The 24,848-nt window shown below is 51.2% G+C and overlaps 1 protein-coding gene across 11 annotated transcripts in view; it reads left to right on the forward strand.

The window, feature by feature from the left end:
• Nucleotides 1–3,892: 3,892 nt before the first annotated feature.
• Nucleotides 3,893–24,848, forward strand: part of ANK1 (ankyrin 1) — a 213,347-nt gene continuing 192,391 nt past the window's right edge. For 4 of the 11 annotated variants that reach the window (XM_027597645.2, XM_027597652.2, XM_027597650.2 and 1 more), the window contains exon 1: nt 3,894–4,158. In XM_027597645.2, the coding sequence (XP_027453446.1) occupies nt 4,033–4,158 (126 nt within the window). In that variant the 5' untranslated portion in view covers nt 3,894–4,032. Of the gene's footprint in view, nt 4,159–24,848 lie in introns of all 11 variants that reach the window. The other 7 variants (XM_027597655.2, XM_027597656.1, XM_027597642.2 and 4 more) reach the window with 4 other exon arrangements.

Below are 24,848 nucleotides of genomic sequence, written 5' to 3' on the forward strand. Positions count from 1 at the left end.
AATGTTTTCCCTCTGTGTCTCAGAATTTTTTTTTAATCTTCAAAAGTTTCCTATGAGGATTTTGATATATAGGAGAAATCAGGATTCTGGATCTGAAAGGTACCTTGGACACCAAGTCGTCCAATCTCTGCACTCCTTGCCTTAAGAAACTAAAGCTCACAAAAAATTTAAAAATAAAAATACCATATGATCTAGTAATCTCACTACTGGGTATTTACCCAAAGAAAATGAAAACACTAGTTGGAAAAGATATCTGCACCCCCATGTTTATTGCAGCATTATTTATAATAGCCAAGATATGGAAGCAATCCAAGTGTCCATCCACAGATGAATGGATAAAGATGTGGTGTATACACACAAGGGAATATAGCCATAAAGAAGAATGAGATCTTGCCATTTTTAACAACATGGATGGATCGAGAGGTGTTACGGTAAGAGAAGTCAGTCAGACAAAGAAAGATAAATACCATATGATTTCATGGATGTGTGGAATCTAAAAATCAAAACAAAGGAATAAACAAACAGAAACAGACTCATAAATGCAGAGAACAAACTGGTGGTTGCAGAGTGGGGGGATGGGCAAAATGGGTGCAGGGGAGGGGGAGATATGGGCTTCCAGGTATGGAAGGAATTAAGTCACAGGGGATGAAAGGCACAGCGTAGGGAGTATACCCAACGGTACTGGAGAGGATTGTATGGTAACAGACGGTGGCTACAGTTATGGTGAGCATAGCATAACGTATGTAGAGAGTTATGAATTCCTACATTGCACACCTGAAACCAATGTAACATTGTGTGTCAACTATAATTTAATTTAAAACAACAAAAAAAGAGGAAACTGAAGCTTGATACGGCACTTTGTTTTCCTGAATCATTTCGCATTTGCTCTCTCCCCGCGTCCTCCTGACAATGCTTCAAGGGAGGTATTACCAGTGTCCTTGTTTATAGATAAGGAGATTGAGTAATTGAGTGCAGCTTCATGGTTAAGAGTATGTGCTCTGGGGCCAGCCGGTGAGGGCCAGATCCTGGCTCCACGACTGATGAGCTGAGACCTTGAGTAAGTGACTTCACTCCCTTGTGCCCCATTTCCCCCATCTGGAAGCTGGTGACAATGCCCAGTGCAAATGGAAGTGCTGAATAAGTGTCAGCTAGTCTTATTGTTATTCCTGAAGCCCGTACATGGTAGACTTGTTGATTCTTTCACACACATTTATTGAGCCCTACTATGTGCCAGGCACCATGAAAGCTACTGAGGATACAAGGGTGAGCCAAACCAGACACTATGCCTTCCCTTACGGAGTTACAGTCTAGTTGGGGAGACGTGCATCAAAAAAACCATCACACCAGTGTAAAAGTGTACTTAGGGCAGGTGTTCTGAAGGAGGCACAGATGGTGTTATGATGAGATGGTAGAGCTAGTTGGGGGCTCCAGAAGGGCCTGCTGGACAAAGTGAAGACTCCCTTGATGTAGATGAGTGAGCTGGAATTAGCCAGACTAGGGCCTGGTTGAGAGGACAGTTAGACCGGGACAGAGCAGTCCGGGCTGGGCAGCAGGGACAGCACTGACAAGGTGGGGCTGGAGCACTGTACCAGGGCACAGCTGGGGTAAGACCAGCCGGGGGTAGGAAGAGCCTGATCATTCGGGTTCTCCTGGGCCAGACAGAAGATTCTGATCTTTGTCCTAGAAGCCAAAAAGAAGGATGGTAAGCTGAGAAGTGACAATGATCAGATGTGTATTTTGAAAAGATGAGTGTGACTGCATTGTGAGGGATGGATGGGCGGGTGGCAAGCAGGGATGCAGGCGCTAACAGGGAGGAGGCCTCCGGTCACAGGTGCGCGGGCCTGGCACTCAGAGGAGAGGTCTGCGCCCGAGAGGAAATGTGTGCCTCCTTGGCAGGCTGATTATAGCCATGGACACGGGGGAGCTGGCTTGGGGAGACCATCTAGAGCTGTGCTGTCCAACACAGTAAGCAGGAGTCACATGTACCTCCTAAACAACGAAAATGTGCCTGGTCTGAATTGAGATGCGCTCTAAATATAAAATACACACTGAATGTTGAAGTATAAAAGAATGTGAGGTATCTCATTAATAATTTTACATCGTCTGCATGTTGAAATGATAACACTTTGGATACACTGAATAAAATAAATCATTAAAATTAATTTTACCAGTTTCTTTTAACTTTTTTAAATGTGGCTACTTGAAAATTTAAATTACATAGGAGATTGGGATTTGTGGCTTCCATTAAGCTTCAGTTGGACAATGCTGAGCTAGAGAGAGGAGAAGAGGGTCCAGAACCCAGCCCTGGGGGACAATGGTCAAAGCAAAGGTTCAGCCAGCCCCTTAATTACTGACTCGCATCTAGGTAGAGAGGATGGTGGAAGACTAGGCAGGGATGAGGGGCGTGCTCAGAGCCCTTTGGGAGGCATTTGGCCATAATACAGAAGAGATTCCCACTCGCCAGGCTCTGCTCTGTGCTTGGTTAAATGTCTGCATCAAGCCCTCAGTTTAGGACCAAAGGAAGCACACTATTTCATCTGACTTCACCAATTCCTAAATATTATTTTCTACAAATGCACTTTTACCTTATGTGGGTCAGGAGCTCCGTGCCACCTGATGGAAGGAGTGGGTTGGGAGCGGCACCAGACTGGAGGGGCAGTGGTTCCCAAGTTGGGGCCTCGGTTTTCCCGCGGGTCGCCCGAAGGAGGGGGTGGATGAGCTTAAGGCCCCTCCTCCTTCCGCAGCCTGCCTTTGCGGCTGCGTGACCTAAACAGCCAGGTGTTTGGTTCTTTACAGCTGAACCCCGGGAAAGGCGGCGTTGCCGAGAGAGGGGGTGTGTGTGAGAGTGTTGAGAATGGGGGGTGGGCGGTCTCTGGTGCAAAAACCTAGTTCCACTCCCGTCAAAAGGGAACTCAAGGGAAAACTGCTCACTTCATCTTGGACACGTTTTCTAGCTATAATTGGCAAATATGCAAATGAAAGGCCCACATGGTCTAGAAGGGGCAAATCAAGCTCTAAGCTAGCGACGTGGGGGAAACGGCCTCTTCCCCGGGGAGCCTTGGCACCGCGCGCGCCCCTCGGCGGGCGCCCTCGGCAAAACAACCGCGAAGGCTCGGCGCTGGCTTGGCCCGGCCGTGCCGCGGCTGCCGCCGGGGGGCGCCGCAAGGCCCGGCCCCTGTCCCGCCCCCGCCCCCACCCCAGCCGCGCGGTCCGAGCCTCGGCGCCCCACGGGTGCTGTCGCTTCCGCCGCCGCCTCCAGGCGCGCTGGTCTGCTGGTCGCCTCGGCACGGGGCCCGTCGCCCGCCGTAGCCTCCCCTCGCCCCTCGGCGCGGCGAGGCTGCCCGCAGTAGGGTCCCCCGTGGCGCCCCAATAGCTCCGGGTAGAGCGACCGGCTTTGTTCCCTGAGACCCGACGGCACGGGGGCCCGTGCGTCTGGCGGCCGCGGCGGCGGCACTGCAGTGGTGGAAGCCCGGCCGGCCCGCCCGCCTGTAGCCGGCCGCTCGCAATGCACCAGCGCGGGCGCCGAGCGCGCCCAGCCTCGTCGGGCCGGCCGGGTCCCCCGGCCGCGAGCGGCCCCCGCGCCCTCCTGCGTTAACTGCTGGAGTCCGCCTCCTCCCCGGCCCGCTCGCCGCTCGCCGCAGTACGAGCCGCCTCCCCGCCCCCGCCCCCCGCACCGCCGCCGCCGCCGCCGCCGCCGCCGCCGCCGCCGCAGGAGAGGGAGGGAGGGACGGAGGGAGGGAGGCGGCGGGGCCGAGCCCAGAGCCCGTCCCGGGCGCTGGCGAGCGAGCTCCGGCCGCGGCGGGAGGCGCCATCCGGGGGCCGCCGGGCAGCCGCGGCGCGCCTCGCCCTCCGAGCGTCTTGCAGCCGCCTCCCCAGCCGACCCGGCCGCATCCTTCCCGCGGTGGGGAAAGAAGCTCCCCCCTCCGCGGAGCAGAGACTCATTTTTTTTTTCCCTCCTCGGGAGGGTGTCGCCACCTGGATTGCCAAGTGTGAGGGGTCCGGGAGGCGGGGACCGGAGCACCGTGACCCGCCATGGCTCAAGCGGCCAAACAGCTGAAGAAAATCAAAGACATCGAGGCGCAGGCCCTCCAGGAGCAGAAGGAGAAGGAGGAATCCAACAGGAAGCGGAGGAACCGCTCCCGTGACCGAAAGAAGAAGGTAAGAGGGGGGCGGCGGCGACAGCCCGGCGGCAGAGGCGCCCTGGAGGTGGCCGCTGGGGAAAGGGGCTCGGCGGACCTAAGAACGAGGTGGGGGCGCGGAGACCCGGGCGCCGGCGGAGTTGATGCCGCTCGAGACTAGAGGGCGCGGGATGGAAGAGGAGGAGGGAAGAGGCTTTGGTGCGGCGGGGCAGAGGACAGGGCAAGAGGCTGGAAGGGCAGAGCGGGCGGCCAGCAGGCTGAAGGCGCGCAGAAGCCCGCCGGCCCGCCGGCCGCGGAGACCTTTCAGCACCTTGGACAGATGCCGGCAGGCCCGCGCCGCCCTGGGAGGAACTTTTCCGGCCTCCCGGCGGCCCGCGAGGGTGATGGGCTACTCCGCTCCGGCTCGCCGCCTCTCCTGGCTTTGAGAGGAAGCTGGTTTGGGGAAATGCGGCTCCGGGCTCCCGAGGCTGCTCTGCCTGGCGCCTCCCCCGGTGACCCACGCTCCCACAAGGAGAGCTTTGTTCCCAAGTTCTCCTGTCCTTCCTCGACCCTTCTCGAGCCCAGGAAGTGCCTTTCCTAACCCTCCCGAGTCCAGATGCAGAAAGGCATGCCCCCGGGGCATTTGGCAGCATCCTATGTTTGGGTCACTCAAGATGAGCGACTGATGGCCAGGAGGGGAAGTTCCTTTGGAAGCCAGACAGGGTGCTGTCCAGCTTGGCCCAAGGGCCTGGTCAGAGAACAGGTCTGCCTTTTTGTGGAGGGGTGCCGAGACAAGGTATCTCCCTGCCCCCACCCCATGACCCAGACCCCTTAAAGCAGCTGTTGGTGTGTTGAGCATTTTCTTCTGGGTCTGAGGTCTCCCTACCCCTGACTCAAAGCACCTCTAGAAACACCTTTGGTGAGAAACACCTCTTAGTCTGAAATATCTTTCATTGCAAAGGGAGGGTGTGGTTAATTGGGCAGAAGGCTCCAGCTAAGAGGTGTTTTAGAGCCCACCTTCCCCCCGTGGAGGAGGCCAGCAGTACATGGATGCAGTTCTGGGAAGTGGAGGTAGGGCTGAACTCCAACGTCAGGAGAGCCATTTTAACCCAAAGAAGTCCGTGTGTGGCACAGCCTGCAAGCTTACTCACCAGGGAATGGGACCCCTCAGGGTTCCAGGCAGAGGCACTGGTCTTGATTGAGAAGGAAATGTTTTTGGTTTTGGGTCCCCCCCCCCGAAATTGTCTCACGCTGAGAAAGAAGTTTGGAGCCTTGGTTGACAGCAGAAAAGACAGCTTGTGGGTCACACTCCACTTAGCAGTTGGTCAGCAAGACCAACATCAGGCTTTTTCCTAGAGATGAGACACAGGGGCAGAGATGTTCTCTGACTGTAACCGAATTAACCAGCCCACTCTAGGCTTTCCTGCACCCCTTCAAGAGCCAGCCCCTCCTCCCTCAAGGGATTTCCATGGTGTGTGTAAATAGTAGTTTCCCAAAGGCACCACCCCTTTAGCAGGACGGAAAAAGAGGCCTTCCCCAAACCTATGGTGAATCAGAGTTTGGGTTGGTGCCACTTAGAGAATCTCAAGTCCTTCTGCTAGGGTCTGAAATACCAGAGCCCATCCTGTGAGTCAGGCAGGGGGAAGTCTGGTTATATCTGACAGTGTTCACCCACTTTCTTGGCATGCATGTAAATTTCTTGTTAGAAAAGCGTGCTCTCTATTTCCATTCCTGCCTATTGCTTTAGGAGCCAAGCCCATCCTCTCCCAAACTGCTCACTCGGTGTTTTTATCCCACTTCTTGCTCTGGAGCTTCTTCCTTGATGCTCCTGATACCTTAAATAATTTTTTTGAGCAATAGTCAAAACAGAACTCTCCCTTCTTCTCTTCTTTGGTTTCTTTCCATCCTATGAAGCTCCCTTCAATATAACTCTGCATCCCAACTGCATATAATACACACACATAAGAGTGGCAATCTCAATATTCCTTTTATCTCTTTGGTCTTAATCTTTACCTTCTTATGAACTTTATGTCCATTTTGAGTGCTAGATGAAAATAGATTTTCCTCCCCCTGAGTTGTGTTATTTTGTTTTATAGCTGGTCATAGCATACTGCGTCAGTAAGCATTCAGAAATCTCCCATACAGATATTCATTACTGTATGCCGTACCCTGGGTGCTAGGACTGATACAATAGTAGGGAAATCTTAAGTCAAAGTGATAGTGGTGACATAAACTCGCAGAGCCAATTCTTGGGGCGAGGAGGGTATGATATGGGGTGCTTGGTTTGTATTCCATAATAACTGTGAGGTCTCTTAGCTATGGGCATAGTCTAGAGGGCCATCTCAGAGACTAGAGTTAAAATTTATAGCAAAATGCAAAATCATAAGAAGGTGGAGGGCCCTGGAGGGAAAAGTGAGGGAGACAGAACCATGCAGAAAGAGATATTTAGAGGAGGCAGAGGACGCTCCTGTAGGGGCCGGGGAAGCAGATGGCCAGGGTTGAAGGTTCATCTGAGGTGAAGTCTAACTTGGGCCAATGAAGGAATGTTTGAAGGGAAAGATGATTAAAATCAAGCAGGTGAGGACTTTACCGTTGGTCACCACAGATTGGGGCTGCCGTGGAACCATCCTTGTCATGAGCACGAAGAAAGAACTTCACAGATGCAAGCGAACATTTTATTCCAGTGAATTGGTAATTCATAGGAATATATAGCTGAGCCAAGGGCACGCTGAATTTACGGAAAGGAAAGGTGTTTGTCCCATGGGTAACCTGCTTAGCGGGGACTGACTGAGCAGACCGAATCCCTCCCCGTTTGTAGAAAGAATCGTGGTTGTAACTTCAACACTGGTTGCAGTTTTTATGGTTGATGATATTGTGTGGGAAGGTGCTTGCTAAGGGGGTGCTGTGCAACGGGGGATGGAGGCTGGTGTTGTGACGCACTGACTGACACAGATAGAAACCACCTCGACACAGGGAATTGAGCTAAAACTCTGGAGCTCTAAAAATGCCTGCATTCTTCTGGGGCTTCATTCAGGTTTCTGTTTGTGTAGCATGCATCCTTGTCAGATGCTGGCTGTTGGAGCTGCAGCTTTAAAGAAAAAAAAATCCGGAATTTATGACATTTACTGATAAGTCCCCCTGCTTCTGAAGGTTGGGATGGAAATAAATAAATCGCAAAGCATGTGTAAAGCAGGCATTTGCATGAAGAATGAAAGCTTTCTAAGGCTGAGGATGCCTTGGGCACAGGAATATGTGTGCTTTTTATGTTTACCCAGGGCTTGAGGTTGGGGGAGGAGGACAGGGAGGTTGGAGAGAAAGTAAGGCCCAGCATGGGAGGAGGGTCACAATTAAATAAAGGAGGAGAGGATGAAGGCGTGAGGGAGATAGCTAGGGAGAAGAGGGTCTGGCAGCTCGGCCCTGCTTTAAGGGGTCCCGCTAATCCTGCTCCCTGCCATACCTGTCAGTACCCTGGCATGGTGTTCGCTAAGCTCTCTCCTTGTCCCTGCTTCTGTCCCCCTGCTTCATCTTCTGCTTTTGTTGAAGGAAGGGATCATACCCTATTCCTGGCTGTAGCCCTGGCGCCTGACACATAATGGGTGTGCAGCGAACATGTATGGGATGATTGGTTGAATGAGCAGATTAATATATTTGTCTCTGTTTGCTCCGATGTTGTCTTGTCATAGACACGGGTTCAGGTGAACAATATACTCTTTGACTGTCTTTTGGGGGCATCCGAAGAAAGTCTGACATTTCTTTCTTTTCTAATCATTGGCAAGGCAATAGAGATTCACAGGCAAGCAGTGGAACGATCTAATTTTTTGGTGCAGTGAATTCCACCACAGAGCATGTAGTTAGTTCCTTGCAGGGTCTCTGCTGCACTAAATGTCAAGTGGTTTTAGCCATTTGGAACAACAGTGTTTGCACAGGGCCTCAAGGAGCCAAGAAGAAGAGAGCAGAGAACAAGCCAAGCGAGCAGAGGAGTGGGAACGTGGTCTTCACCACTCTGCTGTGCAGCTGTGCCCATTGGTCTTTCCAGACCAGACAGGGCTCCCCGGGGAGTGCTCGGCCCCCCTCGCACAGCGGGACAAGGCCCCACTCCCAGACTGCGGACCTGTCTTTGTGTGATCCTGTGACTGGACTCGCAGGGGAGACTTGGGGTGACTTGCACGAGTCCGGAGTAGGTCGAGGCCAGGAGTGTGATGGGGTGAGGTGGGGGAGGGGTGAGCAAGAGTGGGGTGAAGGGAAGGAAGTTAAGCCCGAGTGTCATGTGGGCCCACGTCTTCTGATTGTAAGGGTCTCAGATGTAAACTTCTGCTGTTGTCTGCAAATGAGTTTATCCTTTCAATCTGAGATATAGCAGACGGGATGGAAAGAGAAGGGTGTTCCGCAGACGTCTTTAACTCTAGGTCCCGTTGCCACATCACATCACGAGTATATGTTGCAGTATGAATTAATATTTGTATATAAAGTCTCTGGCTTTGGAATAGCATAATCATGGTACATTGCACGTTCATTATTTAAACATGTTAATTTATTAGTTGCGAGCCTTTAAAATATACCACAACCCTGCTTTGGCATCTCTTCTTATTTTAGTGCCTTGGGATCCTCCAAAAACGGCCATAGCCCTGCCTTTCTGGAGCTCTGGGAGCTACCGGCAGTGGCTGAAGTTGTGCGAACTTTCCCAGCCTGCTCTAGGTTCCTCTCCCAACCCAGTGCTTCCAGCCCAGCTGCAGGGACAGTGGCATTGGGGCTGTTCCCTGGCTGCTCCCGACACCCCAGCCCTTTGCCAGACCAGGAGAGCAGGGTCTTGTGAGCACAGACACTACATCCTCAGTGATGTCCAGCACTCTTTAGTTTGCACATCTTTTGCTCCTCACAGCCGCTGCTCAAAGTAAGTGGGTCGGCAGCCAAAACTCAGAACCTGAAGCAAATGGCCTCCCCGTGAAGGGGACCGTGTGGCAGCCCCTGTGACCTGTCCCTTCTCTTGTTCAGCTTAGCAAAGTGCTGGCTCACTGGTTCTGCTTATCTCCTTTCACTATGGCTTTTTCTTAACCCCAGTCTGAGGCTTCTTCCTCCTCCTTTCAACAAAAATGAACGGACACTAGTGAATGGGGATCATGTGCAGGCACTTTTCATCCCCATGCTTTGCCTCCATAATGCCTTTGTAGAGGCAGATCTCTCATCACTTCTTCCCCTTCAGTGTCCGAGCCCATCACTCCATTCTTCAGGGAACCCTTCCTGAATGCCCTCCTCACCTCCACCCCACTGTTCCTTCTCCACCTTGTCAACCTTTGTCCTAGGGTGTGTGTGTGCAATGTGCATTCTTGTTTTATCCTTTCTACTAAACTGATTTTGGAAGAGTTGGCCCTACAGAATTGGAACCAACTAAATCTATTTTTTCCCTGAATTATTCTGACTAAAGCAAAGTCATCAATGTTTGGTTTTTGAAAAAAAGCAAATAAGCTTTCCTTGGCTCCATATCTCCATTTCTGGTTCTGGAAAAACAGCTCAAAACCTCTCTTTTACAGCATGCTAGGCTAGGAGTCCATCCTGGATTGCAGTTCCAGCTACATGTGCGTGCATATGCTTCTGAATTTCTCTGAGCCTCAGTTTGCTCATCTGCAAAATAGGGATGAGAATCAAACGAATGTGCTTTGTAAACTTTAAAACTCCCATGATATTCAAAAGGTTATAGTTAATAACATAATGATTATTTTTTAAATAACATAATGATTATTAATTAAACTATTCTTTCTAATGAATCCAATACCAGAGCTCTTGCCTGACCTTCCAGTTGGTGGTGTGAAATTTTGATGTGTGCCTGGGAAGACCAGCACATTATTATTTCAGTGCTGGTAAATGAGAAAAGGGTACTTCAAATCATATCTTCATTTCATTTTCAGGAAAGGAATGAATTTCCCATTTTGACAAGATTTATTATTGCAGACTTAGTTATCTCCATGGGTCCAGTCTAAAACTTTGAGATGGGCTTTATTAAAGTCCTGCATGGCAATTGTAGCTGTAAATCAAAAGGGGAACATGAAAGTGGTTCCTAAATTTTCTTAGAATACCATCACCGGTAGAACCATGGCTGATAAATCCAGGGTGTGTGATATCACAGATAATGGAACACATGGTGTTATGGGCAGACCAGACCCCTCCAGGGAGACTCTGTGCAAGCGTAACACATGCACCAAGAAAGGAAAATGTGCATTATGGTCGCTCAAAGCTAAAGCAAAGAAGATTTAATGTCAGCCAATTAAAAAAAACAAAACAAAACTTTTTTCCTTTGCTTCCAATGTGACTGGATGGTTCCCTTCAAAGAGAATTTCTCCGTGTCTTTGCTAAGGCGATAATACATATTCCGTTTCCGTTAGTACACTTTTGTCCATTTCAGAGCATTGTTGACCATGCTACTGCAAAGCAAGCTGCTTTGTTTATCAAAGGAGGGGTCTGTATTTATCGAGAGCCTGTGTGTCCTACAGGCATTGTCTCCCTGGAGCCTCGCAGAGCGGGGCTCATGCCCAGCCTGGTTTCCGAGCTTATTCGCAGACCTCGGCATGAGGCTGCCTGCTTAGGTATATGACGCACCCCCAGGGCAGTCAAGGTTGTGTGAGGCACCCAGAGGGGAGACAGCACAGACGTACTTCTGCTGCCTTCACCAGAAGGACTTGCAAATTCTTGGGAAGCTTGCCAGAGGAGGAAGTAACCCAGGGCAGAATGGAGGCCGGTGAGTTGGGCTTAGGACCGAAGTGCTGGCCTCTGATTCCCGTTGGAACATGCGTGTTCAGAGGCTCCTCTGTAGGTCTCAGGAGCAGCCCGCGTGACCGTGAGGGGTCTGCCCAGGCACTTGGGTTAAGACAACAGGCCAAATGAAAGAGTGGCTGAAAACTGAATCCTGGAGATTACCTGCTCTATTTCTGGCTCTTCTGCCTCACAAAATGGTTATTTCCTCTTTACTTTCTGTTGTGGAGATTTCTCTGCCTACCAAGTCAGCATCTTGTCCATGAATTGTTTAATAATGTGTAGCTCTGGAGTACTAGCATTTCTGCCATTGTCCTCTATTCTTTCCTCCTACCTGGCACTTTTGCTTGTTATGTGGAGGAATCCCTGGCCCTCTGGGGTCCTGGGCCTTCATATGAAGTGCTTGTCGACAGCTGGACTTGGTGTTTAGGGCCGCGAGGCATGGCAGGAACAGGAGGGGAGGGTGGCCCAGCTCTTGCCCATGCCCATCCCTCGCTTGGATGCCCATGTTTTCATCTGCTGCCCCGAAGAAGTCAAGTGGTCTAAGTACGGCCGAGGGAGCAGGGTACAGTCAGGAAGAAGACAGGAACAGGAAGTCAGAAGGCAGTGAATGTTATTAAAGTAGAATTGGGACAGGTAGGGACCGAGCAACAGGAAGCCCTATAGGGAAAAGGAAGGAGGTCCGTGATTCCTCCACTCGGTTCTGAGATTGAAAGGGCAGCCCCCAAACACCCAGGGTGAGACCCACCAGAAAAGAGATGGGATAATGGGCCCCATGGCCCCTCAACTTTGCTAGTATCAGAGCAGCTGGGGGAGAGGGCTTGTTATCCACAGACCTGCCCCATCTCCACCTGCAGAGTCCGACACTGGGTGCAGGTGGGGCCCGGCACCTGCATGTCCTGCAAGCTTCCCTCCGGTGAGGCTTGCACAGAGCTAACCAGAGAGCCTTTGTTCTAGTAGAGCGATAGGCTTCCTTCTCCTGGGACTGGCCACAATGCTAAAGTCAACCCTTTACTTGCCCACTTCCTTTGGGGAGTTAGATATAGAATAAAAGAATAAGTAAATACAAAGCCTCTACTCCTCACTTCTTTCCTTCATCTCCTGGTTTGATCTTCCCTTAGTCTTGTCATAATCCGTCAGCTTATTCCCATAGCTCTGCTAGAACAAATGCTCTCTGGTTAGCTCTGTGCAAGCCTCACCCGAGGGGAGCTTGCCAGACATGCAGGTGCCTGGCCCCTCCCTCCACCCAGCATCAGACTCCAATTCCCCATAGGAAGGGGGCAAGTAAAGGGTTGGCTTAAGCGCTATGGCCAGTCCCATGCGGGGAGTAAGCCTGGTCAGGGTCAAGAGAGGGGTGGCCTGGGGAGGGGGCCCGGGAGGCTTCTGGAGGTCGAGGCTGGGTCTTCAGTGGGCCGGGCCATTCAGCTGAGGCAATAGCGTGTGTGGAGGGTGGGCGAGAAGGTCTGGAGGGGGCGGTGGGCTGGGAACCATGGGCCCAACAGTGGGAACAAAGAGAGCGGCGTGAGCGAGTCCTGGAAGGGGCAGCAGAGAGAGCTAAGGCAGGGGCCCAGCTGTGTCCACAGGGCAGAGGCAACCTGAGGGGCTCCAGGCAGAAGTCTGAAAGGTTCCTGTGCCTTGGCACAGAAACTCTGTGACATGCTGAGGGATAATGCAGCTAAGGGGCAGGCTGGTTTGAGCTGGGGTGGCTCCTGGGGACAAGAGAGCATGTGGCCAATGAGCTATTTGGGTGGTGGAGAAAATTGGTCTTTGTTGTAGTAGAGTGGGTACCAATAAGTAGTCAAGGCTGATCTGTAGTAGGTTTCACTTTGACTTATATTAACCTATTTGCCTGTGTGTGTGTGTATGTGTGTACGATTAAATGTCCACGTATGTGGAGAAAGGGGAACCCTCCTACACTGCTGGTGGGAATGCAAGCTGGTGCAACCCCTCTGGAAAACAGTATGGAGGTTCCTTAAACAGTTGGAAATAGAGCTACCATAAGATCCAGCAGTTGCACTACTGGGTATTTACCACAAAGATACAAATGTAGGGATTCGAAGGGGTACGTGCACCCCAATGTTTGTAGCAGTAATGTCTACAATAGCCAAACTGTGGAAAGAGCCAAGATGTCCATCGACAGATGAATGGATAAAGAAGATGTGGTATATATATACAATGGAATATTATGCAGCCATCAAAAGGAATGAGATCTTGCCATTTGCAATGACGTGGACGGAACTGGAGGGTGTTATGCTGAGTGAAATAAGTCAATCGGAGAAAGACATGTATCATATGACCTCACTAATATGAGGAATTCTTAATCTCAGGAAACAAACTGAGTGTTGCTGGAGTGGTGGGGGGTGGGAGGGATGGGGTGGCTGGGTGATAGACATTGGGGAGGGTATGTGCTATGGTGAGCTCTGTGAATTGTGCAAGACTGTTGAATCACAGATCTGTACTTCTGAAACAAATAATGCAACATATGTTAAAAAAAAAAAAGAAAAAGAAGAAGATAGCAGGAGGGGAAGAATGAAGGGGAGTAAATCGGAGGGGGAAACGAACCATGAGAGACGATGGACTCTGAAAAACAAACTGAGGGTTCTAGAGGAGAGGGGGGTGGGGGGATGGGTTAGCCTGGTGATGGGTATTAAAGAGGGCACATTCTGTGTGGAGCACTGGGTGTTATGCACAAACAATGAATCATGGAACACTACATCAAAAAAAAAATATATGGCTCAGGGGCACCTGGGTGGCTCATTGGTTAAAAAAAAAAAAAGTCCACGCGACCTCATTTCTGATTTGGTGTTGGGCTAGTTAGTTGGCGATGCCTTTCATTGAACCAGGAAAGAGGCGAGGAACAGCTTAGGAAGAAAATGATGAGTCCTTTTGGGAGCATAGATTGTCAGGTAGCTTCCTGGAGCTCTCGGTTGAGAGAGGGAGAGAGCTAATAGAAAAGGTTCTTAAATATCCGGGAGTCTGTTGGGCTGGTGGTGGAAAGGAGAGGTGTCGGTTCCAGTCCGCGCTTTCCAGCAAGGCCCTGGAGTGCAGATCTTCTGAGTGATTGCTTTAACTAGGGCACATGCACGTGACAAAGCCTACCGGCCATGTGAAACTAAGAAATCTGACTGGTGGATGCTCCTGCCTGCAGGGAAGGCAAGTCCCGGGGCTTGGGGTGGGCTGTGGGGAGGCAGGACTAACTGACTTTTCAATGAAGGACTTCAGCACCATTGCCCATATGGCAAAATGCTATGCATTCACTACAAATGCTGCTTAAAAGAATTTGTTTTTAAGAATATGTTTCTAATAAAAAGGTAAGAATATGTTTAAGATGTAATGTAATTAAAACTGCAATGTAATATAATTAAAAGAAAAGGCAGAGGGTGCCCTGCTTGTCAGAAAGGATAGCCAGCCTTCTCTGCCTCTGTGTCTGGATTGAAAGCTTGGAATTTATAGATGATGTCACACCCCCAATAAAGAATTCCAAGGTGATGTGGACTAGAGCCAAGTAGGTAACAGAATGTACTGGCTCAAAGTGGAGCTGGAGTGTGGTCCCAAAAGTCTGGGCAGTTGGGTCTTGGCATGTGAAGCCATCCATTGTAAACCAACTTGAAAATGTGTGTGTGTTGGGTCTAATCCTCCGTTCTGCAGCCAGAGTGAGCTTCCAAAATGCAAATCAGATTTTGACACTCCCTCTTTTAAATCCTTCAGTGGCTTCCTAATTGCCCTTAGAATATAGTCCAGGCTCATTACTCTGGGCTCCTTAAACCCCCCACCCCCACCAGACTAGCCCATAACTACCTTTCCCATTTCATCTCTTTTCTGCATGCTGCACTCAGCTGGACTCTGAGCTTCTAGTACTTCAGATATGTATGCTTTCTCTGCCTTTAGATCTTGCTATTTGTTGAGTCTTTTTTTTTTTTTTTAAGTAAGTGCTACACTCAACGTGGGGCTTGAACTCATGACCCTGAGATCAAGAATTGCATGCTCTACCCACTGAGCCAGCCAGGCGCCTCTGTCTGCAGCATCTTTTGCCTCACACACTAATGCCAACTCTTCTGGCAGAATTCAGTGTGAACATGGCCTCCCAAGTCCTCAACGAGGTTAGATTGCCCTGCCCCATATTCCACTATGCTCATGTTGCAAGGTGACCAGAAAAGTCAGAGGACTTCAGTGCGTGTCAGGGGGTCATCTTTGATTGTGCTGTTGAAGCAGCAATGAAGAGATGCGAGCTTTGGAGTGAGATGGATTCAGATGGCCATGCGTTGGTGTCCTGGCTCAGATGTTTATTAGCTGGGGACTTTGGGCAAGTTGCTCAGTTACCCTCCCTGAGTATCAGTGGTATTTATAAGGTAGAGAAAGTAATATGTACTGCTCAACCATGCAGGGTTGTTGCAAGGATTGAGTGAGGGGCGCCTGGGTGGCTCAGTCGTTTAGCGTTTGCCTTCAGCTCAGGTCATGATCCCAGGGTCCTGGGATCGAGCCCCGCATTGGGCTCCCTGCTTGGCGGGAAGCCTGCTTCTCCCTCTGATCGCCCCCCCCGCCACTTGTGTTCACTCTCTCACTGTCTCTCTCTGTCAAATAAATAAATAAAATCTTTAAAAAAAAGGATTGAGTGAGTTAATATATGTAAAGCACCCAATAAATGTTTGCTCTAGGATCTCCGTCACCACACACACCCATCTCCCACAGAGCAACCGATAAATCTAAAACACGAGCATAAACAGCCTGTGGATGTGGGGGTCGGGTGGCAGGGAGAAACACGTCTGCATTTTGACCACCAAATGGATAAATCAATGAAGATTTTAAAAAATGTGACCACTGGCCTTTTCCTCTTTGACTCTAAATAAAACTTTGCCTGTCCCATGCGCCTCAGCCTTTGACCTTGTTCTTGAGCAGACCTGCATTGGGGGGACATCTGGACTGCAAGCCGTGTGGATGAATCTTGACACTTATACTCCACGTGGGTAGCACCCCACGCCCGACAGGACCTAGAAAGGGGGTTGGAAAAAACGTTATGATTCTGTACCAGGGTGAAGCTCTACCATCAGCCGGTAGGACGTTTAAGGATGTTGCCCATGAATCCGCCGTTCTCTGCCCCAGCCCGTGTCTCCAATGCTCTTGCTCATGTATCATTCCTGCAATAACCTCCTCTAGGCTTTGCCTTTCCAATCCAGTCTTTACCTTAGAGCAAGAGTCATGCTTTTACAAACACTGTGTGATAGGCATCCCCTTTCCTCACAAGGACCCTTCGGTACTTCCCATCGCCTTTAGGATAAAGTCAGACTCTTTCCCACAGCTCCCGAGGCCACTCGTGATCTGCCTGCCACTGGGGTCTTATCCCTCATCACCCCCGTCACTGTGCTCCCAGGGCCTGTGGTGCTCCCAGCCCTGCACCTTCACATGCCGCACCCACTCTGGAACTCAGCCTACTCCCTACTCTCTCTTAGGGCCCAGCTTCGCTTCCTCTAAGCAGCTTTCCTGATTCGGGGTCAGAGATGCGATAGAAGGGGTGCCAGCCCTGAAGGGAGGCTGGAGAGGTGGTGTCCAGGATCCCTTCCCACTCAGCCACTATGTATGGGTCCAGGGAGTTTCCCAAGCCTTTTAAAGCTAATGGCACTTTCAACTAAGTCCCAGGACAAATCAGGATTATGGACCCAGTCAGGAAATGAAACTAAATCATTACCTGGCATTTCTCAATTAATGGAGCCTCTCCTGGGGCACCTGGTGGCACAGTCGGTTGAGCCTTTGACGCTTGGTTTGGCTCAGGTCATAATAACAGGGTCGTGAGATCGAGTCCCGTGCAGGCTCCACACTCAGCGTGGAGTCTGCTTAAAACTCTCTCCTTCTGCCCCTCCCCCTCTCAAATAAATAAATAATAAAATAATGGAGCCTCTCCTTCCTTCCATACCACCTCTCTGATTTGTGAGCATTAACTACTTGTGGTTGTGGATGAAAAGAACAGACTTGGAGTTAAGAGAGCCGAGTTCTGCTTCTTTTCCACTCTCTTGTGTAGCTTTGGATGCTTCTTTGACCCTCAGTTTTCCTTCCTCTAAAATAAGGGGATTGATTTAGAGGGCTTCTGGGGGGGGCGGGGGTCGTACAGTGATTCTGAGATTCTGTGAATTTACAAAGCCAGCCTCAGGTGTGCTGGCAGAGAAATCTGGGGGCGGGGGAGGCTGTCTTGTGTTGTGGTCCAGCTCTAATGGCTATGAGGCTTCAGGGCATAGGAATGTTAGCAGAAGTGTGAAAGAGCACTCAGCGTAGGGTTCTGGTTCAGCTGGCTGACCCTCATCCCATCCAGTCTGTTACTCCCACGACCCTGCTGTTCCTGTGGACGGGTCAAGGAGAGAAGGTGTGCTGATAAAACGTGTGAGTTACTTGGGCTGTTGGAAGGTCTCCATGCTCAAGGTGAACAGATCCCGTCCTTGGGGGTGTATGTTTTTGGAGAGCCTGAATAATCAGACCCCCTGTGGCTCCATAAACCTCCTGCTGAGGCCAGTAAGGTGCCTCCTTCTATGTTTGCAACAAAGTGTAACCTCTGGGAGGGCAGAGAGTACCTGCCGCAGGTGAACAGAGAATTCAGGAGGCAGAGCACCTTCTATTTTCAGTGGAAGGTGACTGGATCTGTCACACGCTGCGTTGCTTTCAAGGTCATGAGCAAAGCGAGACTCGTCCTCCCGTGGAGCTTGGTGGAGCCCGGGAGGCCCTGACTCCAGTGGGGGAGGGGGCTCGAGCAGCCCTTGCTGCCTGTGTTTTCCTGGAAAGCAGACTCAGGCAAACCCATGGCCCAAAGCACAGGCAGTTTGCTGTTGGATACACGATGTGGTTTGCCAGACAATCATGGCTTTTTTAGAGGCTCCCTTTTAGAGATGAATTGCGCATTTTTGGAAAATCCCAGCTTCATCACTGACTGAGTTTCCAAGGAGTGAGTATTATCAGGAGAGGTCAGTATTCCCGTTCAGCCCCAGCTGAAGGTCTTTTCCGATTTCAGGCCTGTGCCCCAGTGGCCCTGTCCTTCTGTCTGGAATGCAGGGCTCACTGGTTTTAATGGAAGCCCCTGGCGCCGAGAACCTGTCACATTTTCTCCAGTGGCTGCTCGGCTGGGACTGGAGAGAGGCAGGAGAGAAGTGTCCCAGAAAGGGGGAGTCCAGTCCAGGCTGCTGTTGAACTGGAAACTTCTCCAGTGGTCGCATCTTTCGGGAGATGAGCCCCTGAATATTCAGGCCTCAGAGAGCCCCAGGAGCCAGGGAGCCAGCGCCTCGAGGACAGTAGCCGTGGTTACAGCACCCAGTGCCTTGTTTCCCTTGTCCTCCCGATGGCCCTTTGGAGAAGCAGGGAGCAGCTTTTCCATTTTGCATGGGAGGAAGGTGAGGTTCAGGAAGATTAAGTGCGTTTCACATGCTAGTGAGCACTGGAGCTGGGACTGAAATGTTGGACATGTCTCGATAAAGTCCTGGTTTTTTATAACAAGCAGGCGGTAGCAGATGTGGGAAGTTGTGGACCAAGCCATGTCGCCTTCTGTTTTTTTTCTTTTCTTTCTTTCTTTTTTTTTTTTTTTTTATCTATCCGTTGCCTACCCAGCTTCCAGGAGAAGAACAGTGAGGCCCAGCCGTAGGTGGCTGATGTTCCCTCCACTGAAGGAGAGGAGGGAAGGCAAGAGGCACCTCTGACCTGCACACCCCTTACTTGAGCCCACTTAGCCCGAGGGACTGGCACAACAGCCCAATGAGGACCTTGGAGGGCTCAGGAAGGTTAAGTAACTTGCCCAAGGTCATACATCTGATGAGAGCGAGGGCCGAAGTTCACACCAGCTACCCGATTTGGAAACCTTCACCTTCCTGCCTCTAGGGCTGTTCTGAGGATCAAGGGAATGAAATGAAAGTAAGTACCTCAGGGGAGGATGCGTGTAAGCACTAACACAGAGCCCAGGGCTTGGTGAGAATGCTACCCTTGACTCGGAGATAAAATACCACCCCCGCCGCCCTCCATGGTCCTCCAGAGCAAGTGGGAAGAGAAGGCGTGCCTTCCCTGAAGCAGAGCCAACACCGCAGATATGGGTCTAGCAATGGAGACACAGACACGAGGTGGAGGTGAGGATGGAGATGCAGGTGCAGATGTGGATGCAGAGAGACCCAGGGCTATGGCTGGACACAGGCATCCAGACAAACAGACACACAGGCAGGGCGTGCCCAGTGCCAGAGAATGGGAACAGGAGGAGCCAAGGATGCTGGTCCTGACTGTGCCCCTCAGGAAGTGGCTGGGTGACCTTGGGAAAATCACTTCACCTCTCTGGGCCTCTGTCTTCTCACCTGTAGAACGGAGGGCTCGGAGTGGGCTAGCTGATATAGCAGATTGGAAGGGACCCTGGAGATCTCATACCCCAACCCTTCCTGGGGAAACTATGGTCCAGAGAAAGGAAATGTGTCCAGAGTACGCAGCTGTCTTTATTGGCCAAGCAAATACCAGAACCAGCTCTCCAGGATTCTGTCTTCTGTGCTCTGGCGAGAAATCACAAGCTGTGATTCTTTGAGCACAACATGGTGGGGGGAACTCAGAGAAGGAAAGGGGGATTGGGGTTCTTCTGTTCCATGTAGAAACAGCCCTACCACATAAAGGCGGCACAACAAGAACATGCAGAAATCAGTGTGCATTTCTGCACCGTGGGCGGAGGGGCTATGTCCTTTCGGGAGCCCCTGGGTGCCTCTGCTAGAAGGAGGCTGCAGGGAGCCCAATTTGGGCACAAAAGCCTGAGCCCTCTCCGGGCCTGGTGGAAGGAGATGTGCCCTGGTTAGATTATTCCAAACTGGTCCTTGTCCCACTGCCCTAATTAATGCTTTTTGGTGCCACGTGCAGCCCCGGGTAGGTTCAGGGCCCGATGCGCTGCCAGCCGTGGCCTGGGGTGGACACTTAGTTTGTTCTGTGCATCCCTGGCCTTCGAGGCACATTCATCAAATACAACCTGCTCATTCTACAGATGGGACCTGAGGCCTGGATGCAGGCAGTGACCTCCCCAAGGCTCCTGGCTGAGCAGGCCCCGAGCCGGACACTTCTGAGTACTATTTGGATGCAAGGTCTTGTTGCCCCTTTGAGTTACTGAGTCGGCCTGCCTATCTGTCTATCTATCCATCCATCTATCTATCTTAGATACCTTCTCTTGCACTGTGCTTCTTTCTTGGGGCAAAGGGGCACAAGAAAAGCGCCTTTGCAGGTACACTGCACTCTTCACACTTGGCCTAAGTCTTCTTTCAGCTTTATATTCTTCCTTCCTTTTCCTGTAAATAATGTGCTGGTCTTTTCCTATAGGCTGCCATGCCCCGCAGGCCTTGTTCATACTGGCAGTGCTGTCCACCTAAGTCTGAAACTCCTCTCCCCTGGGCTACAAAATGAACTCCTCTTCGTCTTTCAAATGCAGAAAAAAGTATCACCCCTTCCAGGAAGGCTTCCCTGACTTTATTAAGTAGAAATAACCTCTTCTGTGTTCCATGAGCACTGCTAATCTCAGTGTCAGGGCACTAAGTGTTTTGTTAAAATCAGAGGTAAGGCGAACTTTTGCTGTAAAAGGCCAGAGAGCCAATATTTTTTAGTCTCTGCTGCAGGCATTCACTTCTGCCCCTGTGGCACGAAGGCAGCCGCAAATGAATGATCATGGCTATGTTCCAATACAACTTTATTTATGGACACTGTAACTTGAATGGCATTTATTTTCATGTGTTACAAATGTTATTCTTTTTCTCCCCCCGCCATTTCACATTAAAAATGTGAAAATCATTCTTCACTTGTGGGGGCTGGATCTGACCTTGTACCACTTGCCAATCCCGGGGTTAAATGCTTGTTTTCCTCCTTAGATGGTGCACAGGGTTGTAGCTGGTCATCTCTGCGTCCCCGGAACCTGTGGGTTGATTGAATGAATCTGGTGATGTTCATTCAACACAGACCCATGGAATAACAATCCTTAATGTCTTAAACAACTCTTTGAGGGAAGGAGGCCAATCAGGAGACACTGCTCTGATTTCACAGGCAGGACAGCTGAGGCTGTGGGACCCGGTGCCCTGGGAGAGCCTCGGGGCGCCTGCTTCCCACTTGGGCCGGGCTGTCACGGTGTCTCTGGTCCTAGAGGGGCTGCTCTGAGTGCTGAGCCCTGCTCAGTTGCCGAGCGAAGCGCCGAGGAGCTGGGCCAGCAGGATGCTCAGCTGCTGGATGCAGCAGAAGCCAGCCAGGAGCACGTCTCTTGGCTGTGAAGCTAGGAACAATTTGGTGCCTGCCTCAGTGAGAGGCCTGTGTCGGAGTGGTTTGGTTTCCTCCTGCCTCTCTCTCTCTCGGGCACTGCGCTCCTGCGAGGGGAGGCAGGGGTGTCTGTTCTGGTGAGGAGGAATTGTTACACAGAGCTAAAATTAGGTGTTTTGTTTGAATTATGTTAATTTGACTTAATGGCTGGGGAATGTCACTGTTCTTCAGAAATCCAAGCACTCTGCCGGTCTTGGTGAACACTCAGGATCCTTCGAGTGGTGCGGGGCCTCCCCATTCCCAGCACCTCCACCTTCCTGAGCTCACTGGCCTCACACTGCCCTCCTTACCGGCAGGACAGTAGCCCAGAGGATGTGATCCCGTGAACCCCATTGTTCGGGACAAGGAAGGCTTAGGCTGTGGGGGCGGGGGTAAGGTTCCATTCCCCAGGTCACAGCAGGTCACACAGGTCTGATTTCTGGGCGGATTCCTTTCTACTAGTGCTAGAGCTTAAAAACAACCCCCCCACCCCCTACCCTTATTGAGGCTGGCTTCTTCCTGTGCGGACAACCAGGGCAGTGGCTCACGGTCCAGCTCCTAGAAGGGACTTATGCTTGTTTTAGTGCTCTGCTGTGACTTTTTGAAGTTGTTCGTCATTTTATTGGGGCGCCTGGGTGGCTCAGTCAATTAAGTATCTGACTCTCGGTTTTGGCTCAGGTCATGATCTCAGGGTTGTGGGATCGAGCCCCATGTCGGGCTCCACGCTCAGCGGGGAGTCTGCTTAAGATTCTCTTTCTCCCTCTCCCTCTGCCCCTCCCCCTGCTCGTGCTTTCCAAATAAATAAATAAGTGAGTAAGTAAAATCTTTAAAAAAATTGTTCATCGTTTTTTAACACTGCATTTTCATTTTGCACTGGGCTATGCAAATTATGTAGCCAGGCCTGGCCATAAGATTGTTTTTGTGGGCTAGCACTTGGATTTTTCTATCTAATTAACCTTGAGTGTGAGTTGATCTTGGCCATGGCAGCTGGGATATCTGGGGGTGCTTCTTTTTATAAATAACTGCCCCCAAACCTGTCTGAAGATGAGCTTCCACGTGGCCTCTGTTGAGAAAGCCAGCAGGTCAGCCTTCAACTCCTCTTCCTTTCACCTTTGCCTCCAGGCTGTGGGACGGGATTGTGTGCAGGTGCGTGCAGGGGACGGTTCTCACATCAGAGGTGAGGCTAAAGATGTGAGAAGGGCCCCTCCCCTGTCTGTGGCTGGAGCACCACCCAGTCTTTGGGTACTGTCTTCCCAGAGGATTAAGCATTCAGAGCCACTCTTACTCCCCAGGTCTGGTGCAAACTAAGTTCTCTGTTAGTTTTTGTCATGGCTGCAGGTGGCGTTCGGGATGATTTTATAGGTCTCATGATGGGCTTGAGGGGCGTGGGGGTTTGGTACTGCTGTTGGACACTCACCTTCCAGAATGCCAGTTTACGTGCTTTCCGTGGACCGTGTCTACCAGGAGTGATGGTCTCCATGGACGCTGACTGCCAGCTGGCTGCAGGGCCGGGTGCCGAGGCTCGCCGGGCTCTGCCCTCTCCCTCCCGTGGCTGTGGCCCCTGCGCTCGCCTGTGCTCTCTTCCTCAGACACACCTAACCTGTCCCACTTGGGGCCCTTGCGTTTCAAGTTTTCTCTGTCTTCCCTGTTCTCGCCAGAGCTAGCTGGCTCCTTTTCGTCTGTCCCAGCTCACCCTTTGCCCACACAACCTCACCCTCAGCTGCCCACCCACCCACTCTGTGACCTCATTCTGTTTGTCTTCATCAGCTGGAATGCTCCTATTTCTGGTTTACTATCTGTCTCCCCCTGTCCGCATTAAAAAATAAATTCTATGAGGACAGGGACCTTGTCTGTCTCATTCACTACTGTATTTCCAGCATCTAGAAGAATCCATGGCACACAGTAGGTGCTTAGTGAATATATATTGAACAACATGATGAATCATCACCACACTCTTATAAGTTAGGCACCAGTAGCCTCATTTGATAGATGGGGAGATTGAGACTCTAGAGCAATTCAGTGACTTGCCCAAAGTCTCCCAGTTTAGCAAGGAGGGCTTTTGCTGGCTCTGCAGCCGAGACGAGCCACCAGGACCCAGCTCTCCTGCCTCTCCGTGACCCTGCTGCCGGCCCCAGCCTGGAGCTCACTGAGCAGGAGGGGGTGTGGGCATCTACAGCAGTTCCAGGCCCGCTGACTCCTTTCCTGGGATCCTTCCGTGACAGCATGAAAGTTCCATACAATAGCTTGGTATGTCTAAAAAATCGGACACAGAAATGATTTTGATTTGCAAAATTTTAAACACAAGTCTTTCCATTAAATCACATTTAGTTTTACATTGATCGAATGGCCTCTATTGGAAAGGAAAAAAAAATCCATGAAACCTGTCTGAACCTCCATGGATCATTCCCTGTAAACATGAGATAGCCTATGCATGACTGGGAAAGGTTAAAAATGGTACAGAAATGTGAGGGATTAGCACTATCCACCAAAAACGCTGCCTTCATTTCTTCGTAAAATCAATCAATCCAACGAGGGTCCGGTAAGGGGATTTTAGAAGCGTCCTTTTGGCATTCTTCAGCGTTGAGGTTGAAAGTCAAGCCTTTTCATCGTGTAAAGGAAAGTGCAGAGGTTTTGGTGTTACGCCTTGGTGCACATCTGAGCCTCAGTTTTCTTACCTGTAAAATAGGTCATCAATTCCCTCCTCGACATCTCTGTGAGGCAGCGAAGTTGAAAGGAACCGTTAAATGCGCCCCCTCCCCACATGTAGGCTCAAGGTCAGCCCCTTTCCTGGGTGGGGTCAGGGCCATGTGCACGGCAGGTGGCATCAGGAAGAAATGCCATGTGATGAGGACAGCTGGGGGGAGAGGGGAGAAAGGAGGTGGGTGGGTGCTTACCTGTGGGCCCCCCGTAGGTAAGTGGAGGCCTCTGAGCTGGGACCTGACACTGGGAGCCTGGCACAGCTGACACTGTGTGCCACGGGGCTGCAAGACCCTAGCTTCTGGGCAGCCATGGTCTGGAGAAACGGGAGTGGAGGGCTTGGCGTAAGGTCGGGCGAGAGAGGGAGCAGGAAGAGAGGAACCTGGTCATCCCCCCATCCCTTCTAGCCCAGTTCCTTGTCCTCTCATCCGCCGTCCTGGGCTCCATAAATAGACTGAAGTAGATTGTCCCAAGGGCCCACAGCAGGGATGAAAGACGCCCCCTCTCCGGACTGCCATGGACTCCCACCAGCCGGTCCTGCGCGTCTCGGAGCTGGGACGAAGCCTCTCATCTCATAGTTAGACATCGTGGTTAAAGTGCCCCCCGAAGGCTCTGTCTCACTGGAGAAATGGGACAGTTAAAGGCAGGAAGTCGGGACCTCGAAGGGAAAACAGAGTGAGCTGAGGCCAGAGCCAGAAAGTGAAATTCTCAGTTTTTTTTTTTTTTTGAAGAGTGGGGTGGCTGAGACAGAGGTGTTCCAGGGCCTTCTCAGTTATAGGCCAGTGAGGGTCCGATAGAAGCATTTGTTGTCCCCGCCTTGGGAGCCCGCCTGGAGATAGAGGGAGAAGCAGAGGGGGCCCAGCCGCACCGCACGGCCCCTCTCTGGGACAGTCTGGGAGAGACGCGCTCAGCCTGCTCGGCCGTGGGCCACCTGGAGGCCGCTACCTGGGGCTGCTGAACTTTGGGAAACACTTCCTTTGCCAGACAATGCTTGCCCTAGCTCATTGGCCTTCTCCTGGGCCCAGT

Source organism: Zalophus californianus, chromosome 2 (assembly GCF_009762305.2).
Source record: "Zalophus californianus isolate mZalCal1 chromosome 2, mZalCal1.pri.v2, whole genome shotgun sequence".
Taxonomy (NCBI): Eukaryota; Metazoa; Chordata; class Mammalia; order Carnivora; family Otariidae; genus Zalophus; species Zalophus californianus.